We start from the raw sequence: 21828 nt of genomic DNA, 5'->3' as shown, positions 1-21828 counted from the left end.
GAAAAAAGGACCTCTAACTCTAGGCATGTCTCCGTATGTTTTAAGTCCGAGAAATTACCAATTACTATCTTTCTTATTTTTACATTAATGTACTTCATTTTTAAATCTACAGTTTTATTTGACTAGCCATCCCAATATTAAATCCAGACAGTAAAGTTTTCCTAATTGTTATAACTGACAATTTTTGCTGTAGTTATAGCAGTACTCGTTTATATTACTGTTCTCGCTGAAGTTGCAGTAGGACAAACAGGACTTAAAACGCTATCAGCTCATGAACAATCTTACTCAACAGAGAAATGCTATAGAGTTTAAATGGCTACATTAATTTTTACCTATATCTATTAATTTTTACCTTATATCTATTCTGACAGGCTTTTCATAATCACATGGCCCTTTCTCTGTAGAGGAACACCATGACCGAAGTTTTACAACTCGCTTCTTAAATATCATGCACAAACTTGCCACGGTCCGAAGGTCTAAAAGCCCCACGACCCACTTCTCGTGATATTCCTGCACTGCCACTCAGAAACACAAAGAAATCCCTGAATTGCTGTTGTTTTCCCTTAAAAACTCTGAATTTTCACCTGGTTCTCCAGGGCACAGCCCTGTTTTGTTTCCTGGGCTATTTTCAGGCAGGCAACTGGCCTCCAGCATCCCCAGCCCCACCAGCCCTTGTCCTGCAGCCCAGCAGCCATCACTGCTTCCCCACCTGTGGGAGGGACCCATCCTTTCTCACCCTTTTGGGCTCTAAAAGTCTCTATTTCAGAATCTGTAGGAGGTCTGTTATATTTTAAGGCTGCTTCACCATGGCAAGAAAAAGAAACAGATAGCAGCTGTGTCTGCATACTCTTATAATCTCATTTTTATTACTGGATTAATACTAAAATATAAACGTAAAGGCTGAAGTCAAAACTAAATTAAACAGGATCTTTCAGCTGAACAACAAAAAACTCAGAAACTAAACTTCAGAGGCAAACTAGGCTTTTCAAAAAAAATTCTAGCTATTCTTGCTTTTAAAAATAGTTATATTGATATCTCCCCCCAGTATTACTTTTCTTACGCATTTACACTCACATTCTTTGCCCAGGAAGAAGGAATAAAAACAGAGATGATTGATGCTCAAATAAAGCCAGCCTTGCCGAGGAACTTTTCCTTTCCAACAGCAACAGGAATAATAGGTGATCAACTTCTCAGCTTCAGGAAAATTAAATCTGGATTCAAATTTCACCAGGGCTTCTCGGAACTTCTCGGGGTCTTCCTCCTGCTCAGCAAGCTTGCTGCTCGTTTCCTCCGCAATCAGCGCCTGAGTCCATAACGAGATAATAGATCAGGATAAAGCTACGGCATTCACACTCAAGCAAGTTGCTACAAGCTACCCATTCAAATTTTAATAACGCAACCCTTTCTTACAAAGAAATTCAAGTTGATTTGCAATTTTCACAAGTGGAGACACTTCTGCAGTGTTTGCATCTCGTACATTTTGAATGCCTCCAAATCAAGACTTCTAGGGGCTTTTTTTATTGGTTTATTTTTTCAATGCGTCTGGCAGAACCATATATTCACAGTTTCACTACTGCTTGTGATTGCTGTTATTTGGTGTATACAGAGGAAAGGTAGAGTAACAGTTGTGTATACTGACCAGTACTCTTTTCCTATGAAGAGGCAATGCAGTGAGATATGTCAGTAACTTGTAACACGTTTGGAACGATTAAAAACATGGTTTCAAGAACATATATGTAAATATAATTAAGTGTTGAGAATTTTAATAGCAGTATTACAACAAAGGAGTTAAGTATGTGTTGCACCATCCAGACAAATAATCTGTATATTACAGCACCTGGCATAATTTGCAATTACCAAGCAGTCCTAATATGCCAAAAATCTACAGCAGAGGTGAGGGTCCAAAACCTGGACTTAACATTAACTAATGGAACCTGAAGAATTTTAAATATGTACTATGCTAGGTAACAGGCTGCCACAGCGTTATCAAGAGAGATTAATTTTATTTGAGCCTTTCACTGCGCTTAGACAAAGGGGTTTTTTTAAGAAAGCAGGATAAAAACTAAGATTTACACGGTGATCTTTTGCCTCTCCATTCCCCTCTTCCTCAACTTCAGAGCCCACCGAGATCAGAGCAGCAGGGTTGAAATTCACCCAAACCATTATGTTCCTACAAATTTTCCAGACAGAAAAAAGGCGTATGGGGAAGAGCACCTCCCTACAACTCTTAGCAAGGAAAAGCCTGCAGCATGACCTGAGGTACAGTGGTCACCAGCAGACCCACACCCCCGCCCGCCATCACCAACCTCCTCTTGGAGCGTGTATTTTACCAGAAGCAGAGCACAGGGCACCAGGCTTTCCAAGTTTTACCACACGTGCCGTTATTGTTTTAAATCTGGTCTTCAGTCACCAAATTCCCCTCCTTTTATAATTCTTCAGCCTTCCAAAAGGATGCTCATGTCTGCAACCCAGTGACCAGCCAGCAGCTTCACTGCAGTGCCCGGCCACGACTCCCGCATGCTGCAAAGCCACCAGCCGTTTCTGTGCCAGACCCTTTGCAACGCAGGTGACGTTGCACAAGAGCCTGTCCCCTGTCCCTGTGCTGTGGGGACTGTGTCATCGTCTGCACGGGTGTGCTGCCAGCAGACTCAGGCACTGTGGCTATCACCTGCTGACACCTCTGAGCCCCATCAAGAGGCACAGGAGTATGGAAATAGGCAGAAACGGGCAGGAGAAACTGATGGGATAAAGCTAGGAAAAACACCGGCGACAGGAGGAGAAAAGTAGTAAGAAGGAAAAGCTGAGATATAGGAAGGGAAGGTATTTAACTGAGTACTTTAGAGAGGCAGAGGAACTGAAAGCGGATGCTGAAGAACGCTCAGCTGCACATCACAGGGAAGAGAAGGACAGTGAAGCTGGAAAGGGATGAGTGGGATAAAGATTAAATTAGATACTTCGGTTTTGAGGTGTTTCCAAGGAAATGTGAGTAAAGACGCACAGATGCCAGCCACATCAGGTGCAAATGCCACACAGAAAACCAATAAATAATGTTTAGATGGACAAAGCCAAATATGAATGACAACAACTTCATGACATTATTTGTAAAAAACTATGTGTAATAGGGCAGGGAAGAGTGAAAGTAAGACAGTTTCCTTACCTTCACTTTCCCTTTGACAAAATTAACAATATCATCTTTATTGTCAAACACAGACAAAGTATGGAGCAAGTTTTGTTCCAGCCATTCCCAGTGCTGGTTTATCTCCTCTGCAGTGGCACCTGGAAAAGCAAAAAGCAGTGTATTGAAAATCATCCTACAAAATAAAATTGAAAGGAAGAAAAAAAGTAATAAAACGCTCTATTTCATAAATTCATTATGAGAAACTGAACTTTCAACCTCAAAATTCTTGGTAGCAAACAGGTCAAAAAGGTCTTGCTCGTAGCAGTATAGTTAGAGAAAAACAAAAACCTCATTGTTTTAGAGAATTAGTTTTAGTGCTTTTAGTTTTATCTTCTCAAATGCACTCAGCCAGCAAATGCTGCATTAAAAGTCAGAGCAGAAGAAACACCAAAGCTTCATCCTGAGCTGCTAGACTGCAGCTTATTTTGACATGGCGTTCCTTAAGTGGCCACTGGAAACCTCTGATTTACATCCTGTTCCCAAAAGTCCCTGATCTTCCTTTCTCCCTCCCTCAGTACTCACATGCATACACATACACCCCACCCACACATGCACACCCTTTGAGAGGAATACACATGGTCATAATCTGCATCCTATTTGAAAAGCTCTCTAAAATAATTAAAGTACCTAAAACTTGGTTCAGCAACACCTAAAAGGTCTACAAGAGCACATTTCTTGTTTTGGGGAAGAAATGCATTGAACAGAAAATCTTTGACAAATACAGATTTTCAAATCTTTAAGGCTTCCTTCTCTAAGGATTTATTTGAGGGTTTTGCTGTTGTTATTTTAAATGTAATGTGTTCACACTAACTCCAGAAATAATATTTCAGTCACCACCTCTTTGCTTTGGCTGTTTCTGCTTGAAACGGAACTGTCACTGCATTACACGACGACAGAAAAGTCAAGAGCAAGACAGGCAACATACAGGGCAATCAGGGGAAAATCTGACCCCTCCAGATCTTACTGGTCAGTGATTAAACGTTATAGGTAAAAAAGTAAAGGTGGCAAAAGTTGTTTTTCCTAATGCCTTGCTGGTGGAAGAAAGGAGAGAAGTAGTAGAATTTAAGAGACAGATTAATATAATAATAAAATGAATCTCAAATAGAAGACCCATTATCTCAAGATTTGATTTGTGTGTACGTTAGAGATACATCATGTTGCCTCAAAACAAAAAAAAAAAGATAAATTTAGCTAAGGATTTTCCACTTTCCTCTGCTCTGTTTTCCATGCAGAATGCCAACTGGCAGGGAAACTTTCCAATCTTTAACTTCCTTGACAGGAAGGTCTTGTGATGGAACTTCATAAATATCATTAATCAAGATTAAATTAAAAAGAAAAAAAAGTCACAAAAGAAGAGACACTTAAAGGCCCTTTAGATAAAGAAAACAAATTATATCAATAGGTTAAGAACACCAGAAATACAGTCATTAAAATGACTGTATTTTGAAATGGCTGCGCATATTGAAATGGCTGCGCAAAGCAAATACTGAGTTGAATTTTTATTTCTGAGCGACCTAAAAGATACCAACTGTATGGGAGAGCTGGTGGGCTGCCTCCTGTGAAATAAGCCGTGAGCAAGATGCCTTTTAGAGCAGCATCCACACGGCTTGGACCACTCTGAGCCTGGGCTCTGGCTCTGGCTCCCACGACGACTACTGCAATCTTTCCTGCCTGCCTTTAGGTATCTCCAGGGATTCTGCTCAAATACTGAAAGATGTCTTTGCCCCTTTCATTTGGTCAGGCCAAGTCCTCAGCTTTTCTGGTCCCTTCTTCATTTCTAATTTCCATTTCACAGCTTAAAGTCATCCTGCGATTTGACCCAAGCACTGCCAATCTCTTCCTTATTCCTCCTCCTGTGCCAATGCTCTGCACAGCATTTTATTCCACCTTTTACCCACCTTCTTTATGTGGCTGTGCCAAATGTATATTTAGTCTAACCACAGCCTTGCTCTTCGTAATCTTTTCTTTAAACCCACCTCTCACCAAACCCTTTTGCTCTCCCTCTCCCAAAAGCTACTTCACTTAACTGTGACTTGGGTTTCTGTTTTGCCAACAAGCCTTCTGAAAGGAAAGTCCAAACTGGCTCTGCACTAGGGCTGAGGTTAGGATTTTTTTCTTCTGTACTGGTGTAACATGATTAACCATCTGGATTAAAACACCTCTGCCAGAACAGCCGTGCTGGGCAGGGATCAGACTTCCTAGCAGCCCTTGGAGATTTGCAAAAGTCTGTAACACAGATATGACCCTCACGCATATATTACCGTTCAAGCCTACGGCTCCTGGAACAGAGGACTGCCAACATACAATTAAAAAATGTCATTTTAATTAACCGCCTAATGACATGATGGCTATCCCTAATGAAGTTACACCAGGAGCCTGGAAGGAGTTCCTGGAGCTGCTCCTCGTCCTTGCTATACAGCAGGGACCTTAATTTGACTCGCTGCTCCTTCCAAATCCAGTAACAAAACTCTTAACGCCATGTTTGCACAAAGCACCTCGCTCAGACAGGGCAGAGCTGGGCAAGCAGCGACGGCCACTTCTGCATGGCGGAAGTCCTCCAGCTTCCTAAGAAAAGGGTCGGGTGATGCTGTTCCTCTGACTCCTATGGCCAGCACCTGCTCTCCCCTGGACACTCACGTTAGGATTTCACAGCAGAGATACTATTCAGAAACAACTTCTACCATAGTTCTTAATTTCTGTGCAGCTCTGGCAACTGTGTATGTCCTACCCACACAGCATACAAAACAGAGCCCTCTGCTTTCCACTCTGTTACTATAAATCTCATTTTGTCAGGGCTGAGCATCCATTCAGAAGAGCCAAAGAGAATTCTAGAAAACATTAATCAAATAAGCTCCTCTCAGCAAAATCCTTAACCATTCCAACCAGGCAAGTTTTTGATTTGTAGTTTCTTTAATATATTTTTTAAAAAAACCACAAACAAACAAACAAAACCCCCCAAAACCTGTGGGAATAAGAGTGGCTAGTGCAAGGATCAGTCCCAGAAAGGAATATTACTTATATTCAAATGATCAAGAAGCCCATGACAGCAAAACTGAGCTTGCTTTTCCAGTGAAAGTTACCTGGCTTCACGAGAGGACTATAACAGCATGAAGCTCTTAAATTTCTCCATGGGATGGCATTATTTAAATATAAAAAGGAGGGGGGTAGGGATATAAAGCACAGAGCAATTGCAAAACCAAGAAAACCTAGCCACAACAAAAATAGCACAAACAGACTTTACGCAAGCTTCTTCACACACATCTGGCACATGGAAAAATTCCCAGTATTAATGGGGAAGACGCAGAGGGGTCTCTGCTGAACCAAGGAAGAAATGCTGAATGAGCTTGTACAGAGGAAGGGGGCGAATATACAGATTGCCCCTTCCATTTAAAGGACTACTGTGTCAAACACCATCAACAAGATGTCAAAACTTACATTAGCTATTTCATGGCTTGATTCGTGTAAAAAAGGAAAGAATAGAACAGAACATAATAGAATAGTCCAGTGGGAGGGGACCTACAATGATCATCTAGTCCAACTGCCTGACCACTTCAGGGCTGACCAGAAGGTAAAACATGTTATTAAGGGCATTGTCCAAATGCTTCTTAAACATTGACAGGCTTGGGGCATCAACCACCTCTCTAGGAAGCCTGTTCAGTGTTTGACCACCCTCTCGGTAAAAAAATGTTTCCTAATATCAAGTCTGAACCTCCCCTGACGCAGCTTTGAACCATTCCCAAAGGAAAACCTGCTGTAAATTTCAATGCTAGGATTTTATAGACTGGAGAAGGGGGGATGAATGGAACAGGATGAATGGAACAAGCACATTCAGATGGCCTTTAGTGTGCCATGGCCAGGTTGCTGCAATTCACATCGATATCACTTTCATGAGGGTAAGCTCGACCTTCAGAGGTTGCAGAAACACTACAAAAGGGATTAGTGCACAACACACCAGGCGATGAGACATTCCCCCCCTGACAAGTCTACCTCCTAAATCATGTAGCATCTTCCAAATGTTCCAGTTATATTTCATTATAACCAAGTGTGGTAAGACATTTCATAGTAAGCAAGCAAAAGACTAGACTGGTGAAAGCCTAGACTAAGCAGCTTCTTGCTGTAAGGAACTATTACTACTGTAGGGAAAGATATGCATATGAACAGAACCACACTACTCTGCAAGATACAGAAAATTAATGCAAAACACCCCCAGCTAAACAAGCTTTCTATAGAAACTTAACGTTCCTAGTTAACACTTTTCCACAATTCCTATCTGGGATTTTAACCAGAGGTTAATTTGGCTGTTAAACAAGCTATAGGCAATAGCTTTCCACGCACACACTACTAGCTGGGGTTACCTTGAGCTTCTTGGACATGCAGACACTGACCATGCTCAGAACCGGTTTGGGGTTTTTCGTCTGTGACTCACCAATAGCTACGGCCCAGTAAACTTCTGATCCGTTCAATAACTCACCACATGCAATGGCAGAGTAAACCTGTGAGCCTGGAACTTGGAGTAAAATTCGAAACGGAGCGACACGTGCGTTGGAGTCTAACACGGCATCCAGGGCACCAACCAAGCGACCTGCAAAGAAAAAGTGAGCGAAAGAGAATTAGCGCCAACTTTCACTTCTGCAGCCTGCAAGTCTTTTCACATCTAAAGCCGTAAAATTAAAATACAGAACGTAACAATAACAATTCTTCCCCTGTTTTATTCTGCGATGTACAGATGCTCAAAATGCAAAAGACAGATTAGATGATCAAAAGCATATGGAGTTCTTTGCGTTTCCGGTTTTGCCTCATGTTTATGTATATAATCACAGAATTGAAGTGGAAAGACCTGAGGGCACCTTGGGAAGTTACCATTCCAGCCCCACTCTGAAGCTGGATAAATTCACCTATGCCGTAATCGCTGTTTGTCTAACCTGTTCTTCAAAACCTCCCACAACCAAGATGCAACAAATTCCCCGACTAGCCTCTTCCAATGTTTCAGTTAAGTATTCTTACAGAAAAAACAAACAAACAAACAAACAAACAAACGAGCCAACCACCACAATCTTAAACTTTCTTGCTGGAAATTAATCCTGCTTCCCAGAACATGGAGAGTAATTGGCCACAGGCATTTCTGATGTTAATGTCTGACATACTGAAGAAGTATCATGATAGCTGCCCACCCTTTAGTGATTTCTCTTTTTCTAAAGAAACCCCAACCACTTCATCTTGTCCTTATGGGTCATATTTTTCAAACAGCTCATTGTTCTTGAGTTTAAACTGGAATCTCTCCAGCTTATCTTTAAGCGTGACACTCCAAGCTGGACATGACGCTCACTACCAGTAAGGTCTCAGCCATAAGGAGAGTGAAAAATCACCTCCTATAACTTGCATACACACCACTGTATCCAAGAAAGCTTGCAGCAGTATCCCACTGTAAATCGGCACTTGACACAAACATGGGCAAACTCAGTTTGGAGAGCTGGAGCAACTGCTGTCCCCCCGAAAGACTTTCCAGTCTGGAGGCCAGCTGGAGTTGCTGTCCCTTCTTGCTACCCGCTCCCTGCAGCAGGCAGAACCAAGCTATGCATGAAAAAGTTATCCAAATGGCATGATTTGCAAGCTGATGTAATAAAGTAACTCAGAGATGGTTTATGGTGCCTACAAATAGCAATTCAGGAGCAGCTTTATATTCAATTCCCCTATACTGTATGTCCTGCAGAGACACAACCTCTTACGCAGAGGGATGGCAGATGGCGAGGAATGGATTTACTGTTTTTGCTTAAGCTGCTAGAGTATCTAGGAAGTTTTCTGCAATACTACATTTTCCCTTTGCACATTTAATTTTTCCAACCTGTTGCAAATTTTTTCCTTCACCATTAACCCAACACAAAAGGAACTATTCTCAGCCTCCAAAAGGTTTGCCAGCCCTTGGCACCACGTGCAGTTTTTATAATTGCATTCTGCAGTCCATCACCTAAGTGATCAATGGAAACAATAAAATGAGACCTACGAAGTCCTCATTTGAAATGCTTTCTCACTTGGACAACAAACTATGGCTAATTAATTTGAGTATGGCAAACAAAGCAGCAATGTAACCACTTTCTTGTCTAGGAGGTGTAAGAAGCTCACACGAAACAGCATCAAAATCCTTCCGAGAGGTACTTCCTCCTTGCATTCACACACACCGTTGATGATGCCTTCAAAGCCAAGCAGAAGTTGGACACTATGTTTTAAAACTGTATGGTGAGATACTATTCAGCACCAGTTTGCTTCTCAGCTAAATACATGTCCAGATGTTACACTCATCTATTTAAAATGGAGACTTGAAGTTGGAGACCAGTAATATGTATAATATCAGAAAATGCTAAATGCCCTCCTGTAACTGCAAGAAAAAGACACAAAAATTCATTTAAGTATAAAAGGCAGCAAATTATCTGTGCTCACAAAAAACAGAGCACCAACTTCAGTGTGCGGTCTTCAAAACAGCTGGATTAAAGCCAGTAAGATAGCATCAAATGATGCAGAGAACAAAAGTAGGGTTTAACTTTCAAATTTCAAAAGACTTGAGACATTACACGAAAGAGAAAGAAGAAGAAAGTTAGGAAGTGCTGTGTATGTTTTCCCCTGATGATAGATCTAGGAGAAAGATTTCTTTTTCATTTCACTAAAGTCATGGAAAAAACTCAAGTAACAGTAAGTGCAACCAAAGTCCCAAGAGAAAGCTTAATAAACATCTCATTTGTGAAATACTTTTCTTTCAGAAATTATGGAAAAAAACCATGAAAGCACAGAAGTAGCTGCAAAATTTCGGTTTTACTTCTTAGCCTGTGCAAAATTAATTCCTTTTTCTGTTCCTGAATAACTGACCAGAAAAACCAATTCCTCTTCTCACTGTTTACTTCTGCTTACAATTTCCATTTTGCTTGCCAACTATTAAAAAGTTTCCTCCTTCAACTGTGCAAAGAAAAAAATCACCTCCCTTGTCTAAACTACCCATAGCTAAAATATTAACTAAGGACAACAAAGCGGAGCCAGAAGTAAGAATCAAAGAGAAGGAAAAAAAGAGCACGGGCATCAGGATACCTGCCAGAACCAAGCCCGAGCATCCCAGCCGTGCGCCAGGAGTCCCTGCGAGGACTTCAGAAGGGCGCTGCACCCCACGTCTCCATCCCCCAGCGCCAGCACTGCGGCTGACGGGGGTTCCATCCTGTCCTCTGCCGGGGGGGCTTGCGGTGGGGTTGCTCCAGAGGGGACATAAGGAAAGCTGCGGGGGGGGAATAAAAGCGAGTACCGCTAAAGCCAAGCCTGTCAAACACAGAGCAGCAGCTTTGTGCGGCAAGGCTGCAGGACTGTGGTTTAGCACCTGTACTTCTGCAGCGAGTGGTTCAGCTGCGCATGAAGTTGGTGCTTAAGTGCCGCAAAATAAAGGAGAGACTGACAGAGGTGAGAGGGGGGAAAAAGGGAATTTCTAAGAGTGCATTTGCAGGAGCATGGAAAGGATTCAACACTAATAAATATATCCAGGCCTAAGATGATAATGTAGTCGAACCTGAAGTAGCATAAAAATTACTAAAACTAGAGGCAAAATTTTTCCAGTGTGCGTTGCCTCCTACTCAATTGGGATAACTTTTGAATCATAACACTTGTGTTAGGCTTCTCAATGAAGCATCAAAAAATAAACAACCTAAAAGTCCCTAACCAAACAAGAAACTTTACACAGTACACTGATTTTGAAACATGCTTTGAAAAATACTTAGCTTGTGAGCAAGCACCTTTCTAATAAAATGCCCTGAGAGCTTTTTCCATGGAAGGGGCTCTTATAAAATAGGGTCTGTTTATAAAATGAAAGGGTCTCTGGCTCTCAGGTACATTTAAATTATACAAAAGGCCTCTTGCTTGCATGTTGATGCATTAGCATGCCTTCAGCTGGGATGCAGCAGACCTCTATCACAGGCAACAGTGAAACCATTTATACCTACAGGACAGTCAAGAATTAAAAGGAAACAGAAGCAGAGGGGGGAAAGAGAGAGCTGCTACACTGGTTTCCTTCCCAAAATTCCTATTGTTTTGTGAGGGTTGTTTTTTTTTTTTTTTTATTTTATGTGGGACAAGATTCTGGGGGGGCACCTCTTTCCCTTTAACAAGCCACTCCATCAAGTTCTCATCCTCTTGTGGACCTCCCAAGATGCAGAATTATTTCAGGAAAGCAGATAACTGTACAGTAACTGCACTAAGGAAAGCTGCAGTCATATGTTTGCAAAGCCTTCTGCTAAAGACCACTGACAGAACATCACAGGTTCCTCGAAAGGTACAAGTTTCTTCATGCAGAAAGAATATTCCCAGGCTAAAATTCATATGCAAGTTTCAGGTGTAATGTATACTTCTGACAAATATGGAGGAGAGGACAGAAGAACTGGAAAATGACACACTTTACTGAAATTATATGCTTCTCCTCAGTAAATCTGATTACTTTAGCTGTAAGGTGGATTTCAGGTAAAGGGAACATCTATCTGTATTTTTTCAGAATTAAGTCTATAAAACTAATCTGGAAAACTTGCTGCGAATCTCACAGCTTACTTGGTAGCTTTTATTTCACTGAAACATCTACTTTTGTGCATATTTTATTGCTTCAATACTGGAAATTGGAATATCTCAAAGTAAAACAAGAGTGTTGTACTTCTAATCGCAAATTTATTTTTATCAAATTTACATGTGTATTATGGATACAATAACACAAATAAACTCAAGGACAAAAATTAGCAAGCAATCATCTCAAATTCTGCAACAGGCAGGGAGTATCTCCCTTTTACAGAGGTCAATCTGTAACCAAATGGGATGCAAACAGGACATCATGCACAATGAACTTGTTGAGCGTTTCTTCACAGAAAAAAAAAAAAAGTCAAGGATATTTTATAACGATCGGTTTCTCAAATGAACTATCACAAGCGCACCACTCTTCATCTTTAAACACATGGTTCCTTATACGCCCCCAGAAAGATAAAAGATCCCATTACAAGTTATCCTGCATCACGCTCATAACTAATCTAGAAAAAAGAACATGTTTACAGTAAGTTAATCTAACACCAATTTCTACTAAACATACCGTATCTTTCAAACTAAAGAATGCAGGCTCCTTTCCCGGATCAGTGTTAATTATCCACGTGGTATTTCAATAATTCTTTTAAACTTATGAAACACTGTACAGTGACTGATTAAAGCTGAACTCAAACTAAAATCTGTTATTTCCATCTTTTAGGACAATACTCAAGAGACAATCCAAGGCACTAACAATTATGCCTGGCTCAACAGCACATGAATTAAGGCACCCTCTACATACAGCAAGACGATTTCTGCTTACCCCCACCATATTTTAAAGATCTTAAAGGGAAATTTTTCAGAAGTACTCAAATGCCTTCCCATAAATGCGGTGGTCACTTCAGCAGCTAAGCCATGCTGCGAAACAGAAGGACTTGGACTGATTGCTTAGGAGGCTGGGACCAATAAATTAATAAAATCCTCAAAAAATAAAACACATAGGCAAAAGGCCAAAGCTGCTACTGCTTTTTTTAAAAAAAAATAAAAGGAGAGTTAAATCTAAGGCTAAGTGACAAGGAAGCCTGCAGTACCACAATACAGAGCAATGTTACCCTTAGAGTTTTACTTTGTTTTTAAGTAAGACATCTGGTCCCCACAGCCAAGATCTTTTGTTTAATGCAAACTCATAAATACATTACAAAGTGGGGAGTGAAGGTCAGTGCAGTTCAAAGAAGCAGTAACAAGAGGTATCTGCAATTAGTTGGTAAGAAATTCTGATACACTTTTAAAGGTTGGGGAGCACACAAGGAGGCACCTCATCCCACCCATGTGCCACAACCCTGAACCTCCCAAATCAGGTGCTTACACCCCCTCTCTCAAAACCAAAGGGGTCACACAGAAGACAGAGTCCAGCCTGTGTCTCCAGCATCCTGGGGAACAGCTTTATCCACTGTACAAGCAAACTGACTACTGCAGAATTTTAAAGCAGAGAGAAAACTGCCTTTCTACTTCTTCTTGGTCTACTCAGGGGAAAAAAAAAAAGACTTGAGGTTTCGATTGCACCTGAGACCAGCACAGCTGAACAACGCAGAATCACAGAATCATTAAGGTTGGAAAAGACCTGTAAGATCATCAAGTCCAACCATCAACCCAACACCACCACGCCCACTAAACCATGTCCCACAGTGCCATGTCCACACATTCCTTGAACACCTCCAGGGATGGTGACTCCACCACCTCCCTGGGCAGCCTGGTCCACAGCTTGACAACCCTTTCGATGAAGAAGTTTTTCCTAATGTCCAATCTAAACCTCCCCTGGCACAACTTGAGGCCATTTCCTCTTGCAAACAATTAGAGTCTCACAATAGCCATGGTGGGCAGCAACTAGCCGTGCTAGAGGAGCGAGCGAACTGCCTGAACAAGCAGCCCACCACCAGGCATCAGAACACAGGGAAGGACACCGGGATGTCCCTGTTCCTCAGCCCCCCACCGTCCCGGTGCTCCAGCTGGAGCAGAAAGGTGGTTTTCACACCAACCAGGATAAGCTCAGCCTGCCAAAAGGGCACTCCCAGGACAGCACCAAATAGCAGGGGTTGCTCGCCCGGCTCTCTGCAGCATCTCCAGAGCTGTCCCTAGGAGCAACATCCCTGCTGAGAGAGGGACAAAGGGGCTATGAAGCTGGCTCCCAGCTGGCCTCAACCTTCCCACCACCTAGGAACCCTAACTGGTAACCGCAACCCCGGCACTGGCGCAAGTTGAGACCCAGAGCTGAGACGTGCTGAGGACCACCTCGGTCCTGTCTTCATCCTCACCTCTCACAGCCCAGCCAGAGAGCACTGCTTATCCCACAGGCACCAGGCGGTACAGGCTAGGGCTGAGGCTTTCGAGCTGCACCGAGGTAGGACATGGCCCAGGACAGCGAGGATGAAGCTGCTGCTGGCCAGTGGTGGCTTCCAGCATACACGTTTGGGGATGCCTCTAGGTCTTTCATACCACCTTGATTTGATTTCTCTAGAAGTTCAAAACTTGGATGGTTAATGGGTTGTTACTTTCACTCAGGCCTCCCTAAAATCCAAATTTTTGCTGGATAAGAGCCCCGTCAGTTATGCAAGGCCACTGACAACAGCGGGTCAACATCTTGGCTTTACACCAGCCGCACTGTCTTCGCTGAATTCTGCAAAATTACATTAACAGGTTTTGATACAATACAGCACCCATGAGAGACTATTTCTTATTAGGCTTCCCCCACCAAAAAAAATAAGTTGCAGAACTTATTTGGGCAAGTACATAAAAAAAAGATGAAGGAGGACTCCTCCAAGGGCTGTAGGAAGGCTGTGTTTCCTTTGTAACGATAAGGGCTCACCACACTTGAAGATAAGCACAGACAACATTAGATTTCAGCGCAAAGACCTAATGCTCCAAGCATTTATTCACCCAGGGAAATATCAACATTCAAGCCCTCACATTACTTCCAGCATGGGCTTTGCCAGATCAAACACTGCCACTGGGTAAATTGGGTTTTGTTGGTTTTTTTGGTGTTTCTTCCCCCCACCCCCCGATCTGGCATGTAAAAACGAATTGAAACAAATTGTTTAATCATTATTCCGCAGTCCCAGCACTCCAGGGAGGCTGGACATGAGAAACGAGGGGAGTTTGGGCATTTCACTGCAGAGGTCGGTGTCCCATCGTCCCCGTGACTCCCATATCCCTGGGCGTGATGCTGAGATCTTGCTCCAGCATCGGACCACCACGTGGGCAGGGAAAGGCCACACGAGGGAAAGAGAAGCGAGCTGAGCCATGCACCCGCTCTCCCCGGATGGCAGAAACGTTGCCGCAGCCCTGGGGCACTGGTTATTTCTCCTCGCCCCTGCTTCCCCGCGGGCCGTTTCCCCAGGCGGCCGCGCTGCCGCGGCAGGGATTTCGCAGCTGCTTATCTCAGTCCTCTGCCACCGGTCCGGGTCAGGCCGAGCCTATTTTTATAGTCCCGAAGGCCGCAGAGCCAAATGCTTCGATTCTCACGTTACAAGTGAAAATACCTGAAACTGTTTTCCACCTGAAAACGGACGAGAAGGTGGAACACACAAGCTGCTGCTGCAGTCACGTAAATTACGTGGACATGGGACACTACTTGGGCCAATGTAAAAGTCTCTCTCATTTTTGGTGGGTGCTGTAAATAACGCTGAAGAGACCTACCTAGCGTCACTTAAACTCTGGCACCACAGACATGCTCAATTATTTTGTAAGGAAGACCTTTTTTATGATGAGGGCGGTGAGACACTGGAACACGTTGCCCAGATGTGGATGCCCCACCACTGGAAGTGTCCAAGGCCAGGCTGGACGGGGCTTTGAGCTACCTGATCTAGTGAAAGATGTCCCTCCCCGTGGCAGAGGGGTTGGACTAGATAATCTTTGAAGGTCCCTTCCAACCCAAACCATTCTGTGGTTTTCCTTCTTTCTTCTGTGCCGTTTTGCCTCCACTACACGAAAATAAAAACTCATCATAGCTGTTCACTGGATTACAGTGTTGCACAGGCTGGTGGTCAGTCTCTAAGCAGACACCACCCAGACCCCTCTCTCCGTGCAGAGGTACATCCTCACCTTTAATATTAGTATTTAACACAACACTAACATTTCAACACAAGCACCTGCCTTTCGCCTTACCCATCTGTGCCTTAGGAGCAGGAAACCCACCCCAGAAAGGCATCAGAGGGAGCCTGAGCAGCATGCACAGTTCAGGAGGCTCAGGGGTCAGGAATTGGGGTGCCCAGCTTTGCAGGTAGGAGCCTGGCCCTCCTGCTCCTACCCCTCCTGCCAGCTCATGCCGCCCGGCCGAATGCTCTGATGGAGAAGCCACCCTCGTGGGAAAGAGCTTAGAAGCATGCATTCTCCTTAAAAAAGTGTTACAGTAAAATAAAGGGAAAAAAAAATAAAAGGGGAAGAAAACCTGCTGATCTGAATTCCAGTTGTGGGCAAGGCTAGATAACATTTTGACGAGAGTCCAAGCTTTCAGTAAAGTATTTGGATTTCCCCCTCTCCTTGTGCAACGCTTCAGAGAGAGCTCTTCCTTAAGAAAACAAAACCATGAATACAGACAGTGAGCACTACCGGTAGCTTTCATTAACATCATTATTGTGGCATCTTCCTCTCCTCAGTCTGCTGCATTTAAAATAAAATTGCCTTTTTTTTTTTTTTAAATTAGAGCTCAGATTGAGCCTTTATCTATCAGTAACTTGTTTTGGTATCTTGGACATATTTTAAGATGAAAAGGCAAGCTGTTTTGAAGACAGATCTGTATTGGGACAGATCTTTTAATATGCGACTCATTGTGCTTTTCACCCCTCCAAAAGGTAAAAATGTTTACAGGGATACCTATTTGCATTCTCTACTAAAAATCCAAGTCTTCATCCTATTTTTGACCCTCTCCTGCTACCATGTAATGAACAGCAGCAATCTAGATGGATTCCTCACCTGAGTTGTGGGCAACCTCAACCTCTGTGGTCCCCTCGCTGCCTTTCTCCGAAATAGCCTCTATTATGAAATTATTTACCCAGACCTTGGGAGATGCACAGGGCTACTAAAAGCTGATGTATTTATGATGATTACAATATTGTTTGGACTGGAGAGTATGAAAGAGCAGCAAAAGATCCTTTGCTTTTTTCATTTCCAGAAAAAGGACGTAGAGCTTATCAATAGCCGTTTTTCTATATGCATTAAAAAATTAAAATCCAGGCAAGGGTAAAATAAGGAAGAGCGCTCTTATCATGTAACTAGTCAGATCTCCATTCACAACCAAGAGGTGCCCTATAGATCAGTTCGAAACTTATCACCCTGCAAGAATTTTATTTAAAAGATAAAATAAAACCCTACAATGGGAGTTTACTTCAATTGCTGGCATATAGCTCAAGGAAGTGTATTTATCAGGCACATTTATTTTTATTAAAGGAATAATAAGGTTCAGATTCACATACAGAAGATGCTTCTTTTTGCCAGTGTATTATCTCATATTTAAATTTGTGAACCATAAAGGTTTATATGCGCTTAAAGAGAAATGGATTTCTTTTCAGTGTTCATCCTCTGCAAGTTACAAACGACCACAACCAGCTTGGAAAGTGCCCTGAAAGGAAAATAGTTGGAGGCTGGAAGAATATTAAGGGGAAATATCACAACTAAACTAAAACCACGGGTAAAACAGGAATGAAACATGATCTTTTATTGATCTATTTCAAGCAAGAAGTTAAAGAAGCACTGTATCTCAAAAAGTAAGGACAAAAAGCTGCTTGAAACAAAGTCTACAGACTTCAGAGTTCATTTTTAGGTTTTATTTAACCTTATTTATAAAAGGGAAAATTCACAAGTATTTAAAAGAATTCTAAGTGGTGTTTTATATACTAAGAGTGTGCAATGTGAAGTACTGTGTAAACAGCAACTGCAAGGCTAGCTGCTTGGGAAGAGTGAAAAACTACTCTCAGTCCAGTGCTCGTGATGAAATCATTCCCAACACCTCCCAGAACAAGCAGTTTTGCTGTCAAAATGCACAAAACTAATCTAATCAAACAGGAAGGTGAATGAAGCTTTCAACATCCCCTAATAAAAATGAAAGTAGTGATTCACTTACAGGCTAAACCATCTTGCGCTATTCTACCATAAGGGATTTGACAGTATTTTTGACTACTTGATGGCATCTGAAGCTTATCATTAATATGTAACCTCAGAACCAAAGACACCAGCAAGTACCAAATCCAACCAACTTTGACGTGTTAATCACGGCTACGTCTCAAGTCTTTTTGTTGGTATAGCTAAAGAGGTCTCCAATTAGGCAAAAAAAAAAAAAAAAAAAAAAAAAACCAAAACCAGAACCAACAGAAATTGCTGGGCTAAATATTTTTTTAAAAAAATCTGTAACTTAAATTAGTTTTAAAATTAGTTGTTTGTTAAAAAATTACATTTCCATTTCTGTTAATTATTTCTAAAACATCACCAATTTCCTTTCTAAGTCTCTGATCCAACAGAGCTCTCAAATAGACATCCAGGTAAAGTGACAAGTTAAACATTTACTTGAAAAGCATATCCCTCAGGAAGACAGAAACCAGAAAGACACTGGTCAGGTAATGAAGAGTTAAACACAGCCTCCATCCTTTTTTTTGTACTCGCTGCTTGCAAGCCCAGCGTGCATTCAGTAACTGCCCTAGGACACAAATTAAATAACAGCAGTAAATATAGTCTCTCTCTTACAAACATCTGCTCAGAGTCTGACTGAAACAAGTACTCAAAGAAACGTAGATATGGAAGAAAAGCGCTTTTGTGTGAGAGATCGTCTCTAGTCCATCCTTCAGGAATTAAATCCACATAAAATACACACTCCAGCTGTGCTAACTTTCTCTTACGTAAGGGATAAAATGCCCTGGTAAGGAGAGAGAAGTGTCCTAGAAGAAAAAAACCCATCCAAATATGGGAATAGGGCCATAAAACAGATGTCCTCATGTAGGTTCAGTGCAAATACCATGTTGCAGTAACACGCACAAGGACAGCTCAGGCATCGCAGCCTTCCACCCTGTTGAAAGCAAATCACGTCACGGGTGGTCCACTGCCCCATCTGCACTCTTTACTTATGAAATCTAGTCTTCTGGGGGTTTTGTTCTGCTGATCCCACGTGGGTCTAACACAGCCTGAGGATACACAGCCTTCTCCTCCTCACCAGAGGAGCTACGAGATTCTCTTTTACCATGGCACCTGCTTTCACGTACAGGATCTTCGCATCATTGAAACTTCCACCTTTCCATCAAACTTAACTGCAGTTGGCCAGGGCTCACGTTACTAAAGGGAAAACAGATATGGATGCTGTTCTCATTTAAGCTTTGATTCCCCAGTAAAACAAACAAAATCTTCTAACTTACGGCTCTACAGCTTGGTAGACCATACTCTGAAATACGGTAGTGCTTAATTGCCTTTTGTATCTATCAGTTTGGAAAAGGCAGGTACTAATAAAGAGTCTCTATAGGCGTGTAAAGCAAGAATCAGGAGGCAAGCTTTGAACGGAAAGCAGAGTTACCAGCAAAACCCAACTGTTTCTCAGTACAGGTCTCCATTTTGCTCATCCGAAGTAAAAACTGCGGGGAAAAAAAAAATTAAGCTATCCATCTAACTCCAGCTATGCTTAATGCTCCCGCACACTTGCTTTTGGGTTATAGGACTCTAATTTCTAAGCCCTTTTAAATACAAACATTTCCAAATGGTTTAAGAGACTGTCAGAATTTACAGTTCCCTTGGAAAACGTTGTCTGAGACAGGAGCGGCTTTCCTTTGCCAGCCAAAGGAGACTTATGCAAGCCCGTGCACTGTAGATTCAGCAAAATGATTCACCTGAAACTTAACCAGAAAGAAAAGCAGTTTGTTTGGTTTAAGCTTGCAAATTTCTGCCGCAGAAGGCTCAGGCGCAAGGAGTTAACATTTGTGGATCTGAACCTCATGATTGTCCTGGACCTAAATCAAGCAGCTGTAAATGGCTATTTTTAACTCTGAAAATTAATCCACATCGTCCTCACAATCACAAAAGAGTGGCCTATGACTTCCACACAGGGGGCAGGGCAAAACATGAGGGTAGATGATCATTTAACTCAATAGCAAAACTTCCATTAACCTTGTCACAGCTAGCATTTCATTAGTAATACATTGATAACATGGGATCCACCAAGCTGCAATTAAGTTTTGTGCTCCTTTATGACTCCACAGCTAGGACAAGCTCTGATTTTAAAAAAAAAATAATGCAGAAAGCAGTGTTATCGACTGGCAAGGGTCAATGGTTCAGGAAGAAAAGGTTTTAATACAATAAATAGCAAACCTAATGCAGCTTCTTAAACTGCCTAGAAAATATTGACTTTGAAAATACCTGGCTATTCTTTCAAATATACAAACCATCATTAAAAAGCCTGATTTTTCAAAGTCACAAACCAATCTCATTTGCTTTTAAGTAAGAATCGCACTGTTAAACTGTATTATTTCTCCAAAGTACGGTTTGTTTGAATCTTTGAACCAGAAGTTTGGCCCAAGTTCCTTACTCAGTTACTCTACAACATCAACACAGCCTAATGCAATGTTCTCGCTGGAGTTACTCACAGACCTATACTGCTGCAAGGGTAGACCGTGATCCTTGATCTTCATATGTATCCTTCGCTACACGTACCTACAGGGCCACATGGATATAACGTGCCTTGTCTACAGCCACATAAGCCGTAGTGTAATTAATGCAAAAATAAGTCAGAAACCACCTTTCCACAACACTGAGTTAACAACCCCCTCGCCGTAACGTACGCATGGGCTAGAAGTCAGAAGTCCTGTATCTATTTATATAACTCCCATTGTATAAAGGGGGGGGCGAGCCTCAGCGGAGGTGGCGGCCGGTCGGGGGGGGCACAGCACAGCCGGGCTGCCCCCAGCAGCCCGCCGGCGTCCCACCGCCCAGCCCAGCGACCTCTGCCCGGTCTTCCCTCGGGTTTCCGCGGGCTGCAGCCAGCCCCGCGCGGAGCGGGGCCACCCCGAGCCGCCGGCGGCTCCCCCGGCCAACTCCACCGGCCCCGGGAACCGGCGCGGCTGCTCCGCACCGCGGCTTACGGGGCCGAGCTTGCCCGTAGTCTCGTCTGAGCAAGCCAGCGGGAGGGGAAATAAAAATAAAAGTGGCTTTCGCGGTGCTCAAGGCTACAGCAGCACGAAGCCGCTCCCGAGGCACCTCGGGGGGAGCCGGGGCCGCCCCCACGGCCCGGCCGGCGGCAGCCTCCGCACCGCCCGCGGTGGGGGAGCCGCGATGCCCCGCACCGGCGGCGCCCCTCGCCCGCCCCGCGCCCTCTCCGCTTCGCGCTCTCCCCCGAGCCGTGCCGTGCCGTGCCGAGCCGGCCCGGCGAGGGGCCCCGCCGCGGGCCGAACAAAGAGGCCGCTCCCGCAGCCCGCCCCGCCGGCAGGTCCCCCCGGCGCGGCCAAGTTGCCGCGGGGCAGAGCAGAGGCAGGGGGGACCCGCCGCCCGCCCCGGCCCGGCGCCCCGCCGAGCCCCCCGCGCCACCAGGTACCGGTGAAGCGGCCGCCGCCGTCTCCGTGGCCCCGACGCCGCTGCAGGATGAAATAGCCGCTGCTCTTCTGCGTGACCCACAGCTTGAGGGCGTTTTTCAGCAGCACCTCCTCGGGCTTCAGCCACATCTTTCCCCGGCTAGGAGCGCCTGCCTCTCTCTCCCTTCTCCCTTCCCCCCCCCCTCCCGCCTGCCCCGCACCGCGCCGCGCCGCACCCCGGCTGCCCGGGTCACATCGCCCCCCGCGGGCTGCGCCGCGCCGGCTCCGGCTCCGGCTCCGGCTCCCTCCGCGCGGGCCCGGCCGCCGGGGAGGGGCCGAAGGCGGAGCCCGGTTGCGGGCCGCCCTTTCCGCGGAGCTGCGGGCTTTGTGCGGCGGCGGCCGCCGTCATCCGCGCAGCTCCGCGCCGCGGGCAGTTCCGGGGGGACACACACGACTCCAGCCGTAGGGGTTGGTTCTCCCTGTCGGGGTTCCCATGGCGCCCCGAGCCCCACACACAGCACACCGGGGTTCCCACAGCACCCCGGGGTCCTGGCGTATCCCCTGCCACCGGCACGGCAGCCTGGCGTACAG

General features: G+C 44.1%; 1 protein-coding gene across 1 annotated transcript in view; it reads right to left on the bottom strand.

Moving 5' to 3' along the window:
- TBC1D8 (TBC1 domain family member 8) overlaps positions 1 to 21387 on the bottom strand; it is a 50853-nt gene extending 29466 nt beyond the window's left edge. Inside the window, exons 1-4 of the mRNA XM_059832663.1 lie at positions 21261 to 21387; positions 7605 to 7760; positions 3158 to 3276; positions 1075 to 1303 (exon numbers count right to left, since the gene is read on the bottom strand). Of these exons, the coding sequence (XP_059688646.1) occupies positions 1075 to 1303; positions 3158 to 3276; positions 7605 to 7760; positions 21261 to 21387 (631 nt within the window). The remainder of the gene's footprint in view (positions 1 to 1074; positions 1304 to 3157; positions 3277 to 7604; positions 7761 to 21260) is intronic.
- Positions 21388 to 21828: the final 441 nt, after the last annotated feature.

Source organism: Gavia stellata, chromosome 1, assembly GCF_030936135.1.
Source record: "Gavia stellata isolate bGavSte3 chromosome 1, bGavSte3.hap2, whole genome shotgun sequence".
Lineage (NCBI taxonomy): Eukaryota > Metazoa > Chordata > Aves > Gaviiformes > Gaviidae > Gavia > Gavia stellata.
Note: the sequence above shows the minus strand (reverse complement) of the source record. Positions and strands in the feature narration are given on the sequence as shown.